At 52.8% G+C, this 14,069-nt stretch overlaps 6 protein-coding genes across 6 annotated transcripts; 3 read left to right on the top strand and 3 right to left on the bottom strand.

The window, feature by feature from the left end:
* Window positions 1-105: 105 nt before the first annotated feature.
* On the bottom strand, window positions 106-3,372 carry A1O1_07081 (uncharacterized protein; the record flags this gene model as incomplete). The annotated part of the gene is made up of 5 exons (XM_007727954.1): window positions 106-2,393; window positions 2,449-2,743; window positions 2,794-3,119; window positions 3,168-3,277; window positions 3,329-3,372. 5 exons carry the CDS (start codon window positions 3,370-3,372, stop codon window positions 106-108), a joined length of 3,063 nt encoding a protein of 1,020 aa, XP_007726144.1.
* Window positions 3,373-4,113: 741 nt separating this feature from the next.
* A1O1_07080 (uncharacterized protein) lies at window positions 4,114-5,420 on the top strand (the record flags this gene model as incomplete). The annotated part of the gene is made up of 3 exons (XM_007727953.1): window positions 4,114-4,240; window positions 4,296-4,619; window positions 4,681-5,420. The coding sequence occupies 3 exons, from the start codon at window positions 4,114-4,116 to the stop codon at window positions 5,418-5,420; spliced, it is 1,191 nt and encodes a 396-aa protein (XP_007726143.1).
* A 1,837-nt stretch (window positions 5,421-7,257) lies between these two features.
* Window positions 7,258-7,849, top strand: A1O1_07079 (uncharacterized protein; the record flags this gene model as incomplete). Its single annotated transcript, XM_007727952.1, has 2 exons — window positions 7,258-7,510; window positions 7,563-7,849. 2 exons carry the CDS (start codon window positions 7,258-7,260, stop codon window positions 7,847-7,849), a joined length of 540 nt encoding a protein of 179 aa, XP_007726142.1.
* Window positions 7,850-8,126: 277 nt separating this feature from the next.
* Window positions 8,127-8,870, bottom strand: A1O1_07078 (uncharacterized protein; the record flags this gene model as incomplete). The annotated part of the gene is made up of 1 exon (XM_007727951.1): window positions 8,127-8,870. The coding sequence occupies one exon, from the start codon at window positions 8,868-8,870 to the stop codon at window positions 8,127-8,129; it is 744 nt and encodes a 247-aa protein (XP_007726141.1).
* Window positions 8,871-9,291: 421 nt separating this feature from the next.
* A1O1_07077 (uncharacterized protein) lies at window positions 9,292-11,879 on the top strand (the record flags this gene model as incomplete). Its single annotated transcript, XM_007727950.1, has 3 exons — window positions 9,292-9,294; window positions 9,364-9,468; window positions 9,525-11,879. 3 exons carry the CDS (start codon window positions 9,292-9,294, stop codon window positions 11,877-11,879), a joined length of 2,463 nt encoding a protein of 820 aa, XP_007726140.1.
* Window positions 11,880-11,951: 72 nt separating this feature from the next.
* Window positions 11,952-13,123, bottom strand: A1O1_07076 (adenosine deaminase; the record flags this gene model as incomplete). The annotated part of the gene is made up of 2 exons (XM_007727949.1): window positions 11,952-12,928; window positions 13,054-13,123. 2 exons carry the CDS (start codon window positions 13,121-13,123, stop codon window positions 11,952-11,954), a joined length of 1,047 nt encoding a protein of 348 aa, XP_007726139.1.
* Between the last annotated feature and the right edge of the window lie 946 nt (window positions 13,124-14,069).

Genomic DNA, 14,069 nt, shown 5'->3' with positions numbered 1-14,069 from the left:
AGCAGCATACGAATATGCATACTAGCCATTGTATGGCCGGCGAAAGAGAGACTCAGCTCCCAGCTCCCAGCTCCCAATAACCGTCAATTCATGGCCACGCACCCTCTATCTCCATCTCGAACCGGCTCTCTCTCCCTCGGCCAAGCCCCGCTCGAGCTCATCTTCGTATTTATACATGATGCGCCTGCTGCTTGCAGTCCCTCCCGCCCCACCAGAACCAGGACCAGAAGCAGAAGCAGAAGCAGAGACATTGGCTTTCGCGGCCTTCTCACGCCGCTGTTGCTCCTTGAGCATTCTCTCGCGGTTGCGCGCCTCGCGTTCCAGAGTGTGCGGATCCTTCTCCGCTTCTGCGGCAGCCGAAGGAGCCATACTACCAGCCGTTGCTGTACTGGAACGGTGGTGGGTGTTGTGGGAGCGGCCGTTCAAAGTAGCACTAGACACAGACATAGAGACAGCCGCGGATGCTTGGTCTTCGGCGCGGCGGTGGTCGCGCTTGTGTCGGCGTGACCGGTGCCTTGAGTCGGGGTCGTCTGCTTCATGGTCCTGGTTGTGGCCATGACCATGGCCATGCTCGTAGTCGTAGTCATAGTCGTGATGTTTGTCGTCTTCGCGGTGCCGGTCGTGACGGGACCGTTTGCGGTCGCGGTCTCGATATCTCTCGTCTCGAACACGGTCGGAGTCGCGATCTTTGTCTCGGTATCTGTCTTTGTCTCTCTCTCTGTCCTTTTCGCGGCGTCGGTCTCGCTCTCGGTCACGGTCACGATCTCGATCATCATATCTCGACGACTTGCCGCTTCGATGGTGTTTGCTCTTGCTTTCACCATCTTGTCCGTCCCTATTAGACCGGATCGAATCGTCATAGTCTTCCATCTGATGGTCTCCATCTCCGTTGGCGGGTTCTTCTTCGCGATAGCGCCGAGACTGGCCGGCTTCCTGTTTCGCCCATGAAGACAAGAGCTTCTCTTTGTCGCCTCGACTTCGACGCGATGGTCTTCTATCGGCCGATGCTGACCGTGAATGTGAACCTTCTCGATCTTCTCTGTCATAGTCATCCCGAGAGTCTTGCTGTTTGGTGGACGTGCGATATTGCTTGTCTTTATCCCGATGAATGGCCTCGTCTGCCTTGTCAACTTCCCCTCGTCCACGGTCATGTCTGTCCTGTCTGGACGGTCTTCTCGAAACATCCCGATCTCTTGACCCCTCGTAGTCATGCGTCGGCGTTCGGCTGTGCGTCCGTTCAATTTCTCGAGATTCTGACCTCTGAGATGGCCTCGACGCCCTACCCATGATTTGAAACCCGGTACTAGCTGGTTGAGAAACTGGTCTGGCGGGCACAACTGGCTCGCGCATCGCTCTAGGACCCGTTGGCGCACCTAGGACTCCCACGCCTTTGGGCTCCGAGGGTGCTTGCACGGCCGGTCTTACGGGTGAAGCAGGGTGTCCATTCGAGATCGCCGTGGCACCTTGGCCGCGGGATGGGAACCTACCATGTTGTCCCCGAGAGCGGAACCCGTAGTCTTTCACGTGTTCACCGTATTGAGCTGAAGGGCCCAGTGGCGCCGACGGCGGTGGCATCGGTACATGAAGGTCTTCGCTGTATGCTTCTGGTATTGGTTTGTCTTGGTCAGCACCTTGCACATCACGGATCGGGCCGGTGGAGTGAACACCAGCAACTTCATCTTGAGCCGCAACACCTTTGGTCTGCATCTCAGGTGGATCTTGATCCGTCTTTTCTGGCTCCTTGCCTTCTGCACCTTCATTTTGTGGCGCCGCGGCACTGTCCACAGAGGGCTTCTCGTCGCCGGCAGAGGATTTCTGATAATCATCTCCGAGCGCTTCTAATACCTCTTCTTGACCGCCGGGGGCGAATTCGTCGTCTTCATGGTTGGTCTCCGCCAAGTCATTCTTCGGTCTGGAGGCGGCCGCTGCATCGTAGGAGCGACTCTCCGGATTCTGCGACTGCGATGTTTGGCTATCGTACTGTCTCTGATCAAATCCATTCGGGTGTCCCTGTTGATGGTATTGCGAGAACTGATGAAAGTTACCACGGCCTCTACCATAGCCGCCGCGGCCACGTCCACGACCTCGACCAGGGCCTCGGCCGTAGTAGCCACTTTGAAAATCACCATTGGGATATGATGGTTGGAAGTTGCCATTGGGGGCCATATTGAAACCATAGTTGGAGCCAAAGTCACCACCCATGCCATTCGAGAATGCATTTGCATTATTATTCTGCCACATATTGTTGTTGGGTTGGCCATTATTCCAGCCAGAAAACATCCCCTGGTTGGGAGTAAAATTCATGCCCATGTTCATGCCATTCATGCCTCCATTGGGACCGCCAAATCCGCCAAACATGCCAGCCGACATCGGATTCATACCCATAGGCATTCCTGGAAGGTCGTTAGTCACACAACTATCATCGACTGGAGAGGAGTCGCAACTTACCCATCATCGGATTGAACCCAGCCATACCATTCGCCGCCATCATTTGCATCATTTGATTGTAGTCCATATTGCTGAAGCCGGTCATCATGTTTTGAAAATCCATCCCGCTCATACCTTCTGGGTTGTTGGATGGATCTTGGGAGTCTGCTCCCTGTTCGGAGACAGACACAGGCTGATCTCGCGGTGTTTCTTCCACATTCGTCACGCGTTGGGTGGATATCTCTCGGTGGTCATCCTCGATGTCAACCTGAATGTCAACGTCGTCGTCAAGGTCCGCCGAATCAGGGTCCGGGTCCTGTTATAGCGTTAGAGGAATTGATGAGTCAAAACGTGCAGGCGGCTTACCTCGATCGAAGGCTGAACGTCAACAGCAGGTGTGCCATCGGTCTCCGTAGTCTCGACCAATTGGGGCTGGTCACCTGTCGCTGTTGCCGTCGCAGGAGAGACCTCTTCCTGGCCATCTCTGTTTCCATTCTCATCCACTGTGTTGTGTGGAATAGGTGTCTCTTCTGTGGTGGCTGATTTTGCGCGTTCATCCACCCTGGTCTTCTCTACCGTCTTCAAGTAGGCTTTTATGGTGTTGCGCATGGCTTTGTTCGGTTTGCAGACATCGGACGTGAAGGGTTTGTGGTCACAGACAGGACAGCTGACATCGAGAGCCTTGTTGAAACCTGCTAGATGTGAGTAGCCGATCCAGAAGGAAAGATAGATGGTCTTACAAGACTCGCAGATGTAGCCATCACAGCAGGTGGACTTGTAAGCGTTGAGGTTGAATTGGTGGCAGGATGCACAATGCAGTTTATCAGGGACCTTTTCCCAGTCCAACGTCCTGCCAGGAGTTAGCGAAAGTTGGTAGAAACAAAGGTCTCTCTCCACATACTTGACGATGGCTGTTAAGGAAGGATCCAGTGTTGAAGTGGCCATGGTGAGGTTGGTTGCTTATGTGTGAATGGTGGCCGACAGCGTCCGACAATCCAGCGACCGGGACGAAGAAGTTGAAGGCCGCCGCAGAGCAAACGCCATAACCTGACGATGGAAATGAAATGGCAATGGAAGGAATGAATTTGTTTTCAGATGATGCACAGGTCAATATCTGAGGAAATGACAATCATATCATGGTGAAGAGAGTCGACAGATCAGAGAAGCGCAGTTGCGAGTTCTGGCGCAAACGCAGGCAGTTGAAGTTCTACAGGATTGCTCAGTGTCCTGCTAAACTTGTGTACACAGCTGAGGCCCGTGGTAGCGAGTGCAGATTAGTTGAATTCTGTGGTACTAATTAGTACGTACTAAAAGTGTGATAAGATGTGATAACATGCTCTATCTTACACTACTTACACTATCTCACACTATCTCACTTCTAGTATGGCCACCACCGGCCCTTTGATCTTGAGATCAAATCCGAACATACCTAAAGTACCTACCTACTACGTACAAGAGTATGGTCTGTACCTGATCTGCATCCGAACTTTACTGTGGTTTCTGCCGTGCTTGTAGAGATGAAGTCACCAGTACACATCAACGGCACGGATCCATCAAGGGAAATGATTTACATGATCTACATACTCTTCTAGATTTCCGAAGTCGTTCGCTGCCTTCTCTCAATATCCTAGTTGCCTCTGTTCCAATCAAGGCCATGCAGTGACTCTGCCCCTCCCCAACGAAGCCATGATCCTGGGTGCTATCAGTGGACTTGACTGTGTTGCATTTGTCCTCTTCCTGGTTCCCCAGCTGGTCTACCAGATAGAACTGTCTTGTCTGGCGCTTGTCCTGACCAGAGTGATACCATTTCTAGGTGAGCAACACGATCTCTCTCGAGATATCGAGTCGTACTAACGAACTTCTTACAGTTGTCCAGCTCCCGTATCAGCTGGCCAAAGAACGATATTTCACACAGCCTGAGAAGCAATCTTGCTTTACTCAGAACGCAACCATCTTCCAAGACGTAGTGGTGCGTTGTGTTCGATATGCATTTGCCAACATCCCCGCCAACGTGGGACGAGTGTTCTTCTCCAAAGGCGTCTCACTTCCCTTCTTCCGATTCCGTCTCTTGAGACATGGGTATTTGCATTGCCCGCTGTATTATCAAGAAGTCATCCGATCTGGATTCCGAGGTCTTTGGATTATCGACGACCCCGATTCTGAGCCCGACATTATCATCTACTATTGTCACGGTCAGTTTCCCGGGGTCCAGCATACCGGCCCATGAATGTATTGACTGAATTGTGGTGCTAGGAGGTGGATTTTCCATGGGATCATCGTATTTTTATGTAGAGTTCCTCATGGCCTGGGCCACGCGGCTGAAAGAGAGCGGCTTCCATAATCCGGCTGTCTTTGCCCTGGAGTATACCCTCGTACCCGATGCACAGTGGCCGACACAATTCAATGAAACTCGTGCGGGCTACACATTCCTGCGTGAGGCATTTGGCGACGCATCCGCCCCCAAAATCTGTGTTAGTGGCGACTCTGCCGGGGCGACTTTGATATTGAGTATGTTGCTCCAATCCGGTCGGGTTGACCAAGATCCACAGCTTCAAGCCTTGCACCGACCATGTCTGGCCATCTTGCTTTCGCCATGGACACATCTTGTGTCAGAATTGAACCGGAACACGACCAGTGATTACCTGGATAAGGACAGCCTGGAGCTGTACGCGAAGCAATATGCAGGCGAGGGGGCAATGATCAACAGCATCATCTCGCCTGGGCTGAGCACGGCCCGTTGGAAACAAGCATCACCGCTGAACGGTTACCGCATCATTTATGGAGCTGAAGAAGTGTTTAGCCCAGGGATCCAAGAGACAATACGGCATATGAAGAACAATGGGGCCATGGTGAAGGTTCATCAACAGGAGGCAGGAATCCACGCATGGCCGGTGGTTAATTTGTTTCTTGGGAACACCCGCGAGGAACGATTGCAGGGTTTGGATATCATGACCGAGTTCATCCTCTCCTCAAGTCTGGCGCCAAGGGTGTAAATGGACCAATAAGATGGATGCTGCCTTGCACCTCACTTGCAATACACATGCCATCAGATTAGATCAAGTTTTATGGTCTGTCACGGAAGGCTTCAGGTTTGCTCCGCAGCGACCACAGTCTGTGAGACGGGGTTGCTGCATCGCGGTTCTTTCCCAGAAGCCATCTTCAGCATGTTCTGTCATCACTTGGCAGCGACCGCAAGAGATCCAGGGCGCAGGCCTATGTACCTATGTATGGGAGAAGCCAAATCTGGTGTCAGTCAAAGATACATACGGTCTGGTAATCGCGATTGGCATAGCAAGCATTTGGGAGAAGATTGTATAAAATACTGCTATCACCTAGTAAGGTCCACATTGTAGCGTTTTTGTAACATGTCTGCCTGATAAGGCCCGGCGCCTGCGTGAGGACAAAAGCCGCTGAGCTGAGCGATGGTGGGAGTAAAGCAAGCATGACCTCAGTGTGATGCCTTTCTGGCACTCAGGTCCAAGTCAAGGCAGAGAGATTGAAGAAAATGTTAACGAGTTAAAACGTGTATCATATCAAGCATTTAGCAACACTAGTTCAGGGTAGGACTAGTACCTGACAGCATCGCTGCGGATGATGATGGATGACATTTCAGCATAACTGGCCAATCAAAGCCAGCAGCCGCGTCAAACTCTGATATTACTGGTGGATCTTGGATGATCCGATTTCCTGCATCCGCGTCGGCAGAGCTTTTTATAAACACGCGCGCCTCCCTCTCCAGCTGCGCAGCTCGCAGCTCGCCCCCTTCCACTCTGCACCTGCAGTCAAGTCACTGACACTTTGCCAACCAAACTGCCCCTCATCACTGCATTTATTATTCATCATTTACAAGGTTGTGACTCGCACTACAGAGTAAGAGTACAGTCCTCCTCGCCGCCAACTGGTTTCACCACCCACCACTGGCACCTCTAATTAGCTACCGACCATCACCTACCACCTTACCTATTCGCTCTATTCCGTCGGTGCCATACTGGTCAGACTGACACGATCAAACCACGTGGTCTTCACCTGCACCCTTCTCCTATACTACGCACCTATACTACTACGCATCTACACTGTACTTGTCTCCTAGGAGCAGGCACTGGCTACGTACTGCCATCTGACTGGTTACTGGTCACTTCACGTGATATCATAACAGAAACCACTACCACTGCAGAACTGCGAAAGTACAATAACTTGATAGCACTTGCCTCTCTGCCTCACAATGAAGAGCAGGGGTGTTGTTTGATCAGGTTGTTTGGTTCGGTCTGTTCAACATGTCTGTACCTACAACACAGTGTCTTTCAGTATCTCTCGCGGAAAGCTCAAAAGCCAATATCAACGTCCACCCCAGTATTCCAGCCACTCACCACCATTTCATCCTCTATTCTCCGCCTGCACTGAGCAATGAGTGACGAACACGATAAGTATCGCCCTCGTTCTCCGGATCTGTCAGGCTTCAACGCCCCACCGCCTAGACTCAGTCGCATTCCCTCGTACTCATATACAGCGTCACCCTTCTTTTCGCCGCAAAACACCACTCCATCAACCTCCTATTTCGGGCCCCGGGCTCAGTCGTCCGTCCCGCCCCAGTCTTATTCACCTTCGACCGCCAGAACTCCAAGTCTACCCAATTATCCTTCATTTCCAAGTCACCCACAACACCAACCACTGTTACCGTCCTACAGCAACCCTTCTCCCTCACATCACACACAGCCTCAGTTTGCTCAGCCATATAGTCCGACAAACGCAAATCAACCTTTGCCTCAACCTCAATTTCAACCTCAACCATTCTCACCGCCACCCTCAGGCCTCAGTCAACCGTATCACGACATGGCCCGCACGCGGCAGAGAAAGGCCGCCGAAGATGTGGGTCCGGATTTCAACCCGAACCACCAGGCAAATGACGCCCAAACCATCAAACACGAGCAGCTACAGCCCCCTCAGCCACTCACGTCTGTCGTGGCCCAAGATCCCTCACACGGTATTGAGGTGAAGACGAAGTTTCCGGTGGCACGTATCAAGCGCATCATGCAGGCGGACGAAGACGTCGGCAAAGTTGCACAAGCTACTCCCACCGCTGTCTGTAAGTATTACCGTTTGTTTGTGGCTCCTGACTAAACTAACGTGTCTTCCAGCTAAAGCACTTGAGCTCTTCATGATAAGTCTGGTCACGAAGGGGGCATCAGAGGCCAGAGCAAATGGGTCCAAGAGGGTCACCGCCCAGCATCTCAAAGTAGCCTTGATGAAGGACAGTCAGTTCGACTTTTTGACCGAAATCTGCGAAAGCGTACCCGATGAAGGGTCCAAGAAAGGCAGAGCGAAGTCTGAGGCGAAGAGTGAAGACAGCGACGAGGATATTGCCCCCAAAAGGAAAGGAAAGTCGAAAAAGAGGAAAGCTAGCAGCGATGACGATACGGAGTGAATTGCTAGCCTCTCGCCTGTGGTCGCCGATACGGCATATTCATCCTAATATTACTAGGGTCTGATTTAGAAGCCCCGACAACATCTAGCTTCCACCGAACTGTCCTGAAGGAAAGATGGTGCAGCTCGATTCGATCATTGTCACATCGTCCATGCACGTGTCACTCAATTGGATACACCTCATTCCCCCGCATACCGACCAATGTCCGTGGTGGAAACCCCTGCTATACTACATATTGAATGACCCGTCAGTCAGGCGACTGCCACAGACACCACGGTCAAGCATATACACTCTGATGCCTGCTGGATGATGACGGGGTGTTGTTTCTCCAAGGCCATGGGGCTTGGTTGATGACAGCCACGAGGATGACAATGCCGAAGAAGCAAGTGAAACCGAGTGCAATCCAGCCGATGACGGCAGAGTAAGCCACCACCACAAGACACAACAAGACAAAAGCTCCCACGGTCAATGCTCCCAAGAGCCCGCTGGCGAAGACCGCATACACTTGGACACTCCATTGACTGGTCTTGCCATTGATCCCGTCCCAGTCCGCAGTCCAATGAGTCTTGAAGAAGGTCAGGAGCGTCGAGCCGAGGGATGCAAACGCCAGTGCAAGCAAGAATAAGAGCCAGCTGATTGCAAGGAACAGCTGGATTTGCTGCGAGTCGAAGGACGGGCTTCGCGACGGTGGAATGGATGTATTGTTTGACAGGACGTAAGAGAAGGTAATGCTTGCGCCCAGCGTTGCAATGCCGATGATCGTGGTGAACAGTCCATTGAAGAAGGTCGACACTGCTGCTCCTGAATGTTTGGACATAGGGCGTATGCGGCCCAGGGAATGTCCATGCTCGGAGCATAATTCAGTGGCAGCCTTTCGTGGATGGGAGTCGCCAGGCGGGTGGTTTCCTGACGAAAGATCGCCATTGCTGTAGCGAAATGACATTCCATCGTTGTGACCATCTCGTATGTCAGGTGTCGGGAAAGTCTCGCTTCCCATGGTGTTGTTTTGCTCTACAGTCATCTTGATCGTGCACGCTTTGGGTTGTGGGGGGACGTCGCGGAAATGGAGGCAGGGTTCATTCAGCCCGGCGAGCGTAGTTGGACCGTAGACCAAACACTTCCCCCCAAGTTTCGAACTGAGTAGTATGAAACGTAAGAGCAGTCGAGAACTCTCGCTCCATGGTAGAAGCACCAAAATATAATGCCTTCGATCATGAAGGCATCCGCTCATGAGTTGGCTGCCTGACCGGGCAAGGGAAGTGACGCCCATCTAAAGAACTTGAAGGCGGTTTCGACCTGCGCAGCCAAAGGCGCAGCCGCGTCCTTCCCCAACTGCCTCTGTTTTGACTGTTCTTGCATCTCTCCTCGCTGCGGGCTTAGCTGGACAATTGCTCCTGATCATTTGCCTCGCAGAACAGCAGTATGAGTCACCGGATATGGACATGGTGAGTCTTTAGCCGACCGGTTTGATGTTGTGCAAGGTTGAACGGCTCTAACCAGCAGATGACTGGCAGCTCACGCGCCTGATCGCCGGCTCAGGCACATCTCCGACCAAGCAAAGAACAAATACACCTGCGGAACGCCTTGCAACCTGTAAGAGCATTTGCAATGCTCTGACTGTGAGTTAGCTGGCCTTATGACCTGTGCCTGCGGTTCCCTCCTCTGACTAGTATAGCAAACCTGGCGCAACGGCAGCCTTGAACGCGAAGACGACGCCGCCATAGTCTATACCACAAAACTCCTGCAACGTCTGGAGACGATCCTCCAGGACGAGTCGCGCAGGGTCGCACCCCATTCCTGCCTGCGTTATGTCGCCTCAAGCCAGACATACATCATCATCACAAAGTTGGCGGTTTCCTCGAGGCATGTGGACATAATCAAGACCTCGGCGGAGTTGTTCCATATCCTCCTCAACGGAGAGACAGAAGGGCTGTTAGACAGCAAGTTGTTCTCAAGGTCCTTGTTAGATCTGGTCTGGTACGCTACAATTGGGGGAAGGATCATTGTGGAAGAACGCTTGGAGACCGATCTGGTTGAACTGTTGTTCGAGATCGCGACCAAGATCCGGTTGGATCCAGACATCCTCCCTGCCTGGTTCTACCCCGACCGTGAGGTTGCCCCCGGCCGGAATGCTGCAGACGACCCCAGAAAGAGCCAATTTCCCCTGTTCCACGTCCTCGTTCAATATGTTCACAATGACGGTTCGGTGGGTGACTTCGCGCGGACGGCATTGCTGTACTTGACGGAGACGGCATCCAAGTTTCGGCCCTTGGAAACATGGATGCTCGAGAGCGATCTAGCACCTCAAATGGCTAGTGGCCTGGGTGCCTTATACAGCAGATTGAGCAGGCAGTCGGTCTATCTCACAAGCCCAATCCCACAACCTCCCATCGTTGTTCTGTCGGACAACCCCCAGACCATTGCTTCGCTCGCCGAGCCGCCCCTGGACGGCCAGCAGGAGCTCAAGTCATTCTTTTCGTATCTGGCGTTTTGGCAAGATACCCTAAGCCACTGCAGATCTGTCGAAGTCTGTGATACCTTGCTTGACCACTTTCAAGTTCTCTTCGTTCAACAGCTTCTCTACCCTTCTTTGCTTGAGTCGTCAGACGTCGAAGGAGGCTCGACTGCAGCGGTTATTACCCACTTGTCGCGAATCCTTACTGCACTCGACCATTTCCAGCTTGTCGACCGCATTTTGCGATACCTTCTCGCGTCGCCAAAGGAGCCCCAAGAAACCTCGGAAAAGTCTCACCGACCACAGCGCATGTCTGTCAGTCGGAGGAAGTCGATAGATCACTTGAAGGCTTTGGCGGAAGTCGACGATAGCCCTTCGCCTGACCTTTTCAACCTTCTTGACCTAATGGTCATGAGCTTGCAGTCTAGTCATTCGGAAACAGTCAGTGCTTGCCTGAAGTTGTTGTCCATCATTGTGCAGAGACACCATTGTCATGTCCCTACAGACGTGTTCAGGCTGGAGCCTGCGTCACGCTTCGCGGGTCCGAGCGAGGTAGATCAGTTCAACGATCACCTTTGCAGACTTTTTGATTATACTGCGGCTATAGCCAGCTATGAAGACATGGACGGTTCTTACCAAGCTGCTCTGTCAGACGGCCAGGTTTTGCTTGAGCAGCACAGTTGTTTCAGGACAAGCCGGGCCGATAACGAGACCCTGGACACGAGACGCATGTCCATCGCCCGAGAATGCAAGCTTTACGATGCGGTCATCGGCTTGCTACGCAACTTTTTCGCCAACGACACCGTCACAAACTTATACCTCACCGAAGCTCTGCTTGCTCTGGCCGCTTGCGAAGGAATGGATCTTCATGGCTGGCTGCTACCTTTCCATGAAAAGGACCAAGCAGAGGATGGTTCTGCTTACAACATCACGTTTATTATTGGCGATTTGATCGAACAAGTCCGCCAGTGGAAATCTCAATTTCCCGGATGGGACAACTTGATTCGTGAGAGGAGGCTACAACTCTCGAAGGAAGATCTACCAGGCCGGCACCCAGAGGAGACAATTACGGCCCAGAGGGGTGATTCACTCCCCAGGCCTCCTCTTTCTGGCCAACCACGGCCAGTCACACCGAGCGGGAAAAAGACAAGAACCACGCGTTCCGGATCAAGAGACCGGCCGACCTCGAAGGCCGGGGCCAGCGCACCCACGCCGGCAGGCGAACATGCTATGACACCGCAAGATCCATCATTCCCTTCCGCATCGTTGCTGAAGACACAGGTGACTCTATTGAATACCAGAGCGCCCGAAGAGGCCTCAGCATCATTACCACTGCACGCCGGGCGCAAACAGGATGGCAGCCCCGAGCCTGGCTCGCATCGTCTCGCTCTGGTGGATCATGGAGAGTCCGGCAGCGTCACACCGGGCGACCAAGACGGCCACACCATACGAAACCAGGCCAGTCTTAGCCATGTGTTGACCAATGCGATCATCCTTCAAGAGTTTATCCTTGAGGTTGCGGCTGTGGTGCAGCTGCGAGCGACACTTTTCGACGAAGTCCGATTCGAGGAATAGATAGCCCAGCAACTGGCAGGAGTCTATCGATTCCCCATAGCGATATCTACATGTTTCGCCTGTACTGTGGCCTCATACCCCATTGACTACAGTGGACAATGTTCTATCTTCATATTCCTGCAGGAGGGAAAGAAAATGGGTTTTCCGCCAGATTGAGATCCATGAAATGCTAAAGGCATTTCGCTGAAGCTGAATCAATTCTTTCCTGGTCACATCAGTCCCCATGGCCATCTTTTCCATATTCTCATTGGCATAGGCTCTAAAGTAGGCCGGGTCGTCCGAGTTGACGGTGACCTTGACTCCTCGCCGGAGAAGGTCGACGATCTCTTTGCCCTTGAAGTCGTCCGTCACCACCGAATTCGAGACCGGGCAACAGGTCAGCCCGATGCCCTTGTGGCGCAGGATCTCAACCAGGGAGTCGTCCTCCACAACATTGGTGCCATGATCGATGCGATCCACCTGTATCTCCTGGACGACCTGGCGGATGTGGTCGATGCTGTTGGGCTGATCTATGTCGCAGTGCGCGGTCATCAAGAAACCTTCTTTGCTTGCCCGCTGGAAAACGGCCGCGAACTTGGAAGGCGGATTCCCCCGCTCATCCGAGTCCAGACCCACGCCAATGATAGAGTCCTTGAAAGGCAGAGCTTCCATCAGCGTGGCCATGGCATACTCTGCCGACTGGTCGCGCAGGATGCACATGATCAGGCTGGCGGAGATGCCGAGCGTGCGCTGAGCCGTCAACAGCGCGAGCCGATATCCGCGGAGGACGGTGGGAAAAGGGACGCCTCGGGAAGTGTGCGCCTGAGGGTCGAAGAAGAGTTCGACATGCTTGATGTTCTGGGCATGTGCACGGGTGAGGTAATCCATGGCAAGATCGCGGAAGTCATGCTCCGTCTGCAGGACCGCGAGGTTTGGGTAATAGACGGCTAGAAAGGTGGTGAGGTCGTGGAATGAATAGCCCGAGGTTTGATCGAGCGACGACAAGGCTGCCGGCAACGGGAGATTGTTCCGTTCTGCGAAGGTGTGGACGAGTGCCGGGGTTAAACAACCTATGGGACAAAGAAACCCCCCTAGTCAGTATCTCATGCACTTGATCTCAGGATACTTTCCAGGGTAAGGTGTATATATATATATATATCTATATATATCTCTGATGTCTGGCGGGGTCCCGTACCTTCTAAATGGACGTGTAACTCGGCCTTGGGCATCCCGGCGATCCAGGATTTCAATTCCTCTGAAGCCATGGTTCAGCGAAGACAAGCCGGTGACGGCACAAAGGAGTCGACTCGTCCGTTAAATTTGAGATATTGGGAACTGGGAAACTGGGACTGTTTTATGGTCACGAAAGCAGGTGAGCTGTACGACTCGGAGTCTACAGAGATCCTGATAAGCTGCAGAAAAGATGATAGGGCTCGTCACGTGCAAGCAGAGAGGCGGCGGTCCCCGATGAGTGGGCGGCAAGGACATGCCATCACACGAAGATGAGCCGGAAATAGTGTACGTATACACTGTCCAAATGAACCAGAGTAGGTGGGAAGGAGTACTTATATCAAGGACGGTTGTAAGGCATACGGAGTGATCCAAGAGCTTTCACCAGAGCATCCAAGTCCGGGGCACCTCCAGAGGCCCCTTAGGCTGTTGATGATGCCGGGGCTGACTTGTAAGGATGCAGAAGACTCGGACTTCGTACTAGGACAGCGACAACTAAGGCACCTTGTGTGTCTGGGCGTCTTGCAGCAGCAAGTTATCATTATCAGCAATAAGTCCCTATGTACTTACTGTCTAATCAAGTCTACTGCGGCATCGTGCTAGCACAACTTGAAGGAAAAGGATAGAGATTGAACCTCTATTATGGAGGAGGTGTTACGGGGCGCCGGGGGTGCTTAAGCAGCCTAAGGAGCCTAAGAACCCTGGCCTAGGGGCCCTAAACTGATCCCCTTGTTAAACTGTTGGTAGCTCCGGACGCCTGTACTAGGCGGTTGGCGCACCCACCAGACTCCATGACTAGTCCTTTTCGGGCATCTTGAAACGCCCTTGGGCAGATCCTGGAGGCCCCTAGGCTTCGTCCAAGGCTCCTCCTCCCTAAAGCCTGCCTGCAGTGGTCCGTCTGCTCGAGGTCACGCAGTTCGTGTCTGAACAATTTCTCCTATCCTGCTGCAGCGAGGACATCGGGGGCCATCATCAAGCGTC

The sequence above is a fragment of the Capronia coronata genome (assembly GCF_000585585.1).
Source record: "Capronia coronata CBS 617.96 chromosome Unknown acBCG-supercont1.6, whole genome shotgun sequence".
Classification (NCBI taxonomy): Eukaryota; Fungi; Ascomycota; class Eurotiomycetes; order Chaetothyriales; family Herpotrichiellaceae; genus Capronia; species Capronia coronata.
This window is presented reverse-complemented; position numbering and strand designations above follow the sequence as displayed.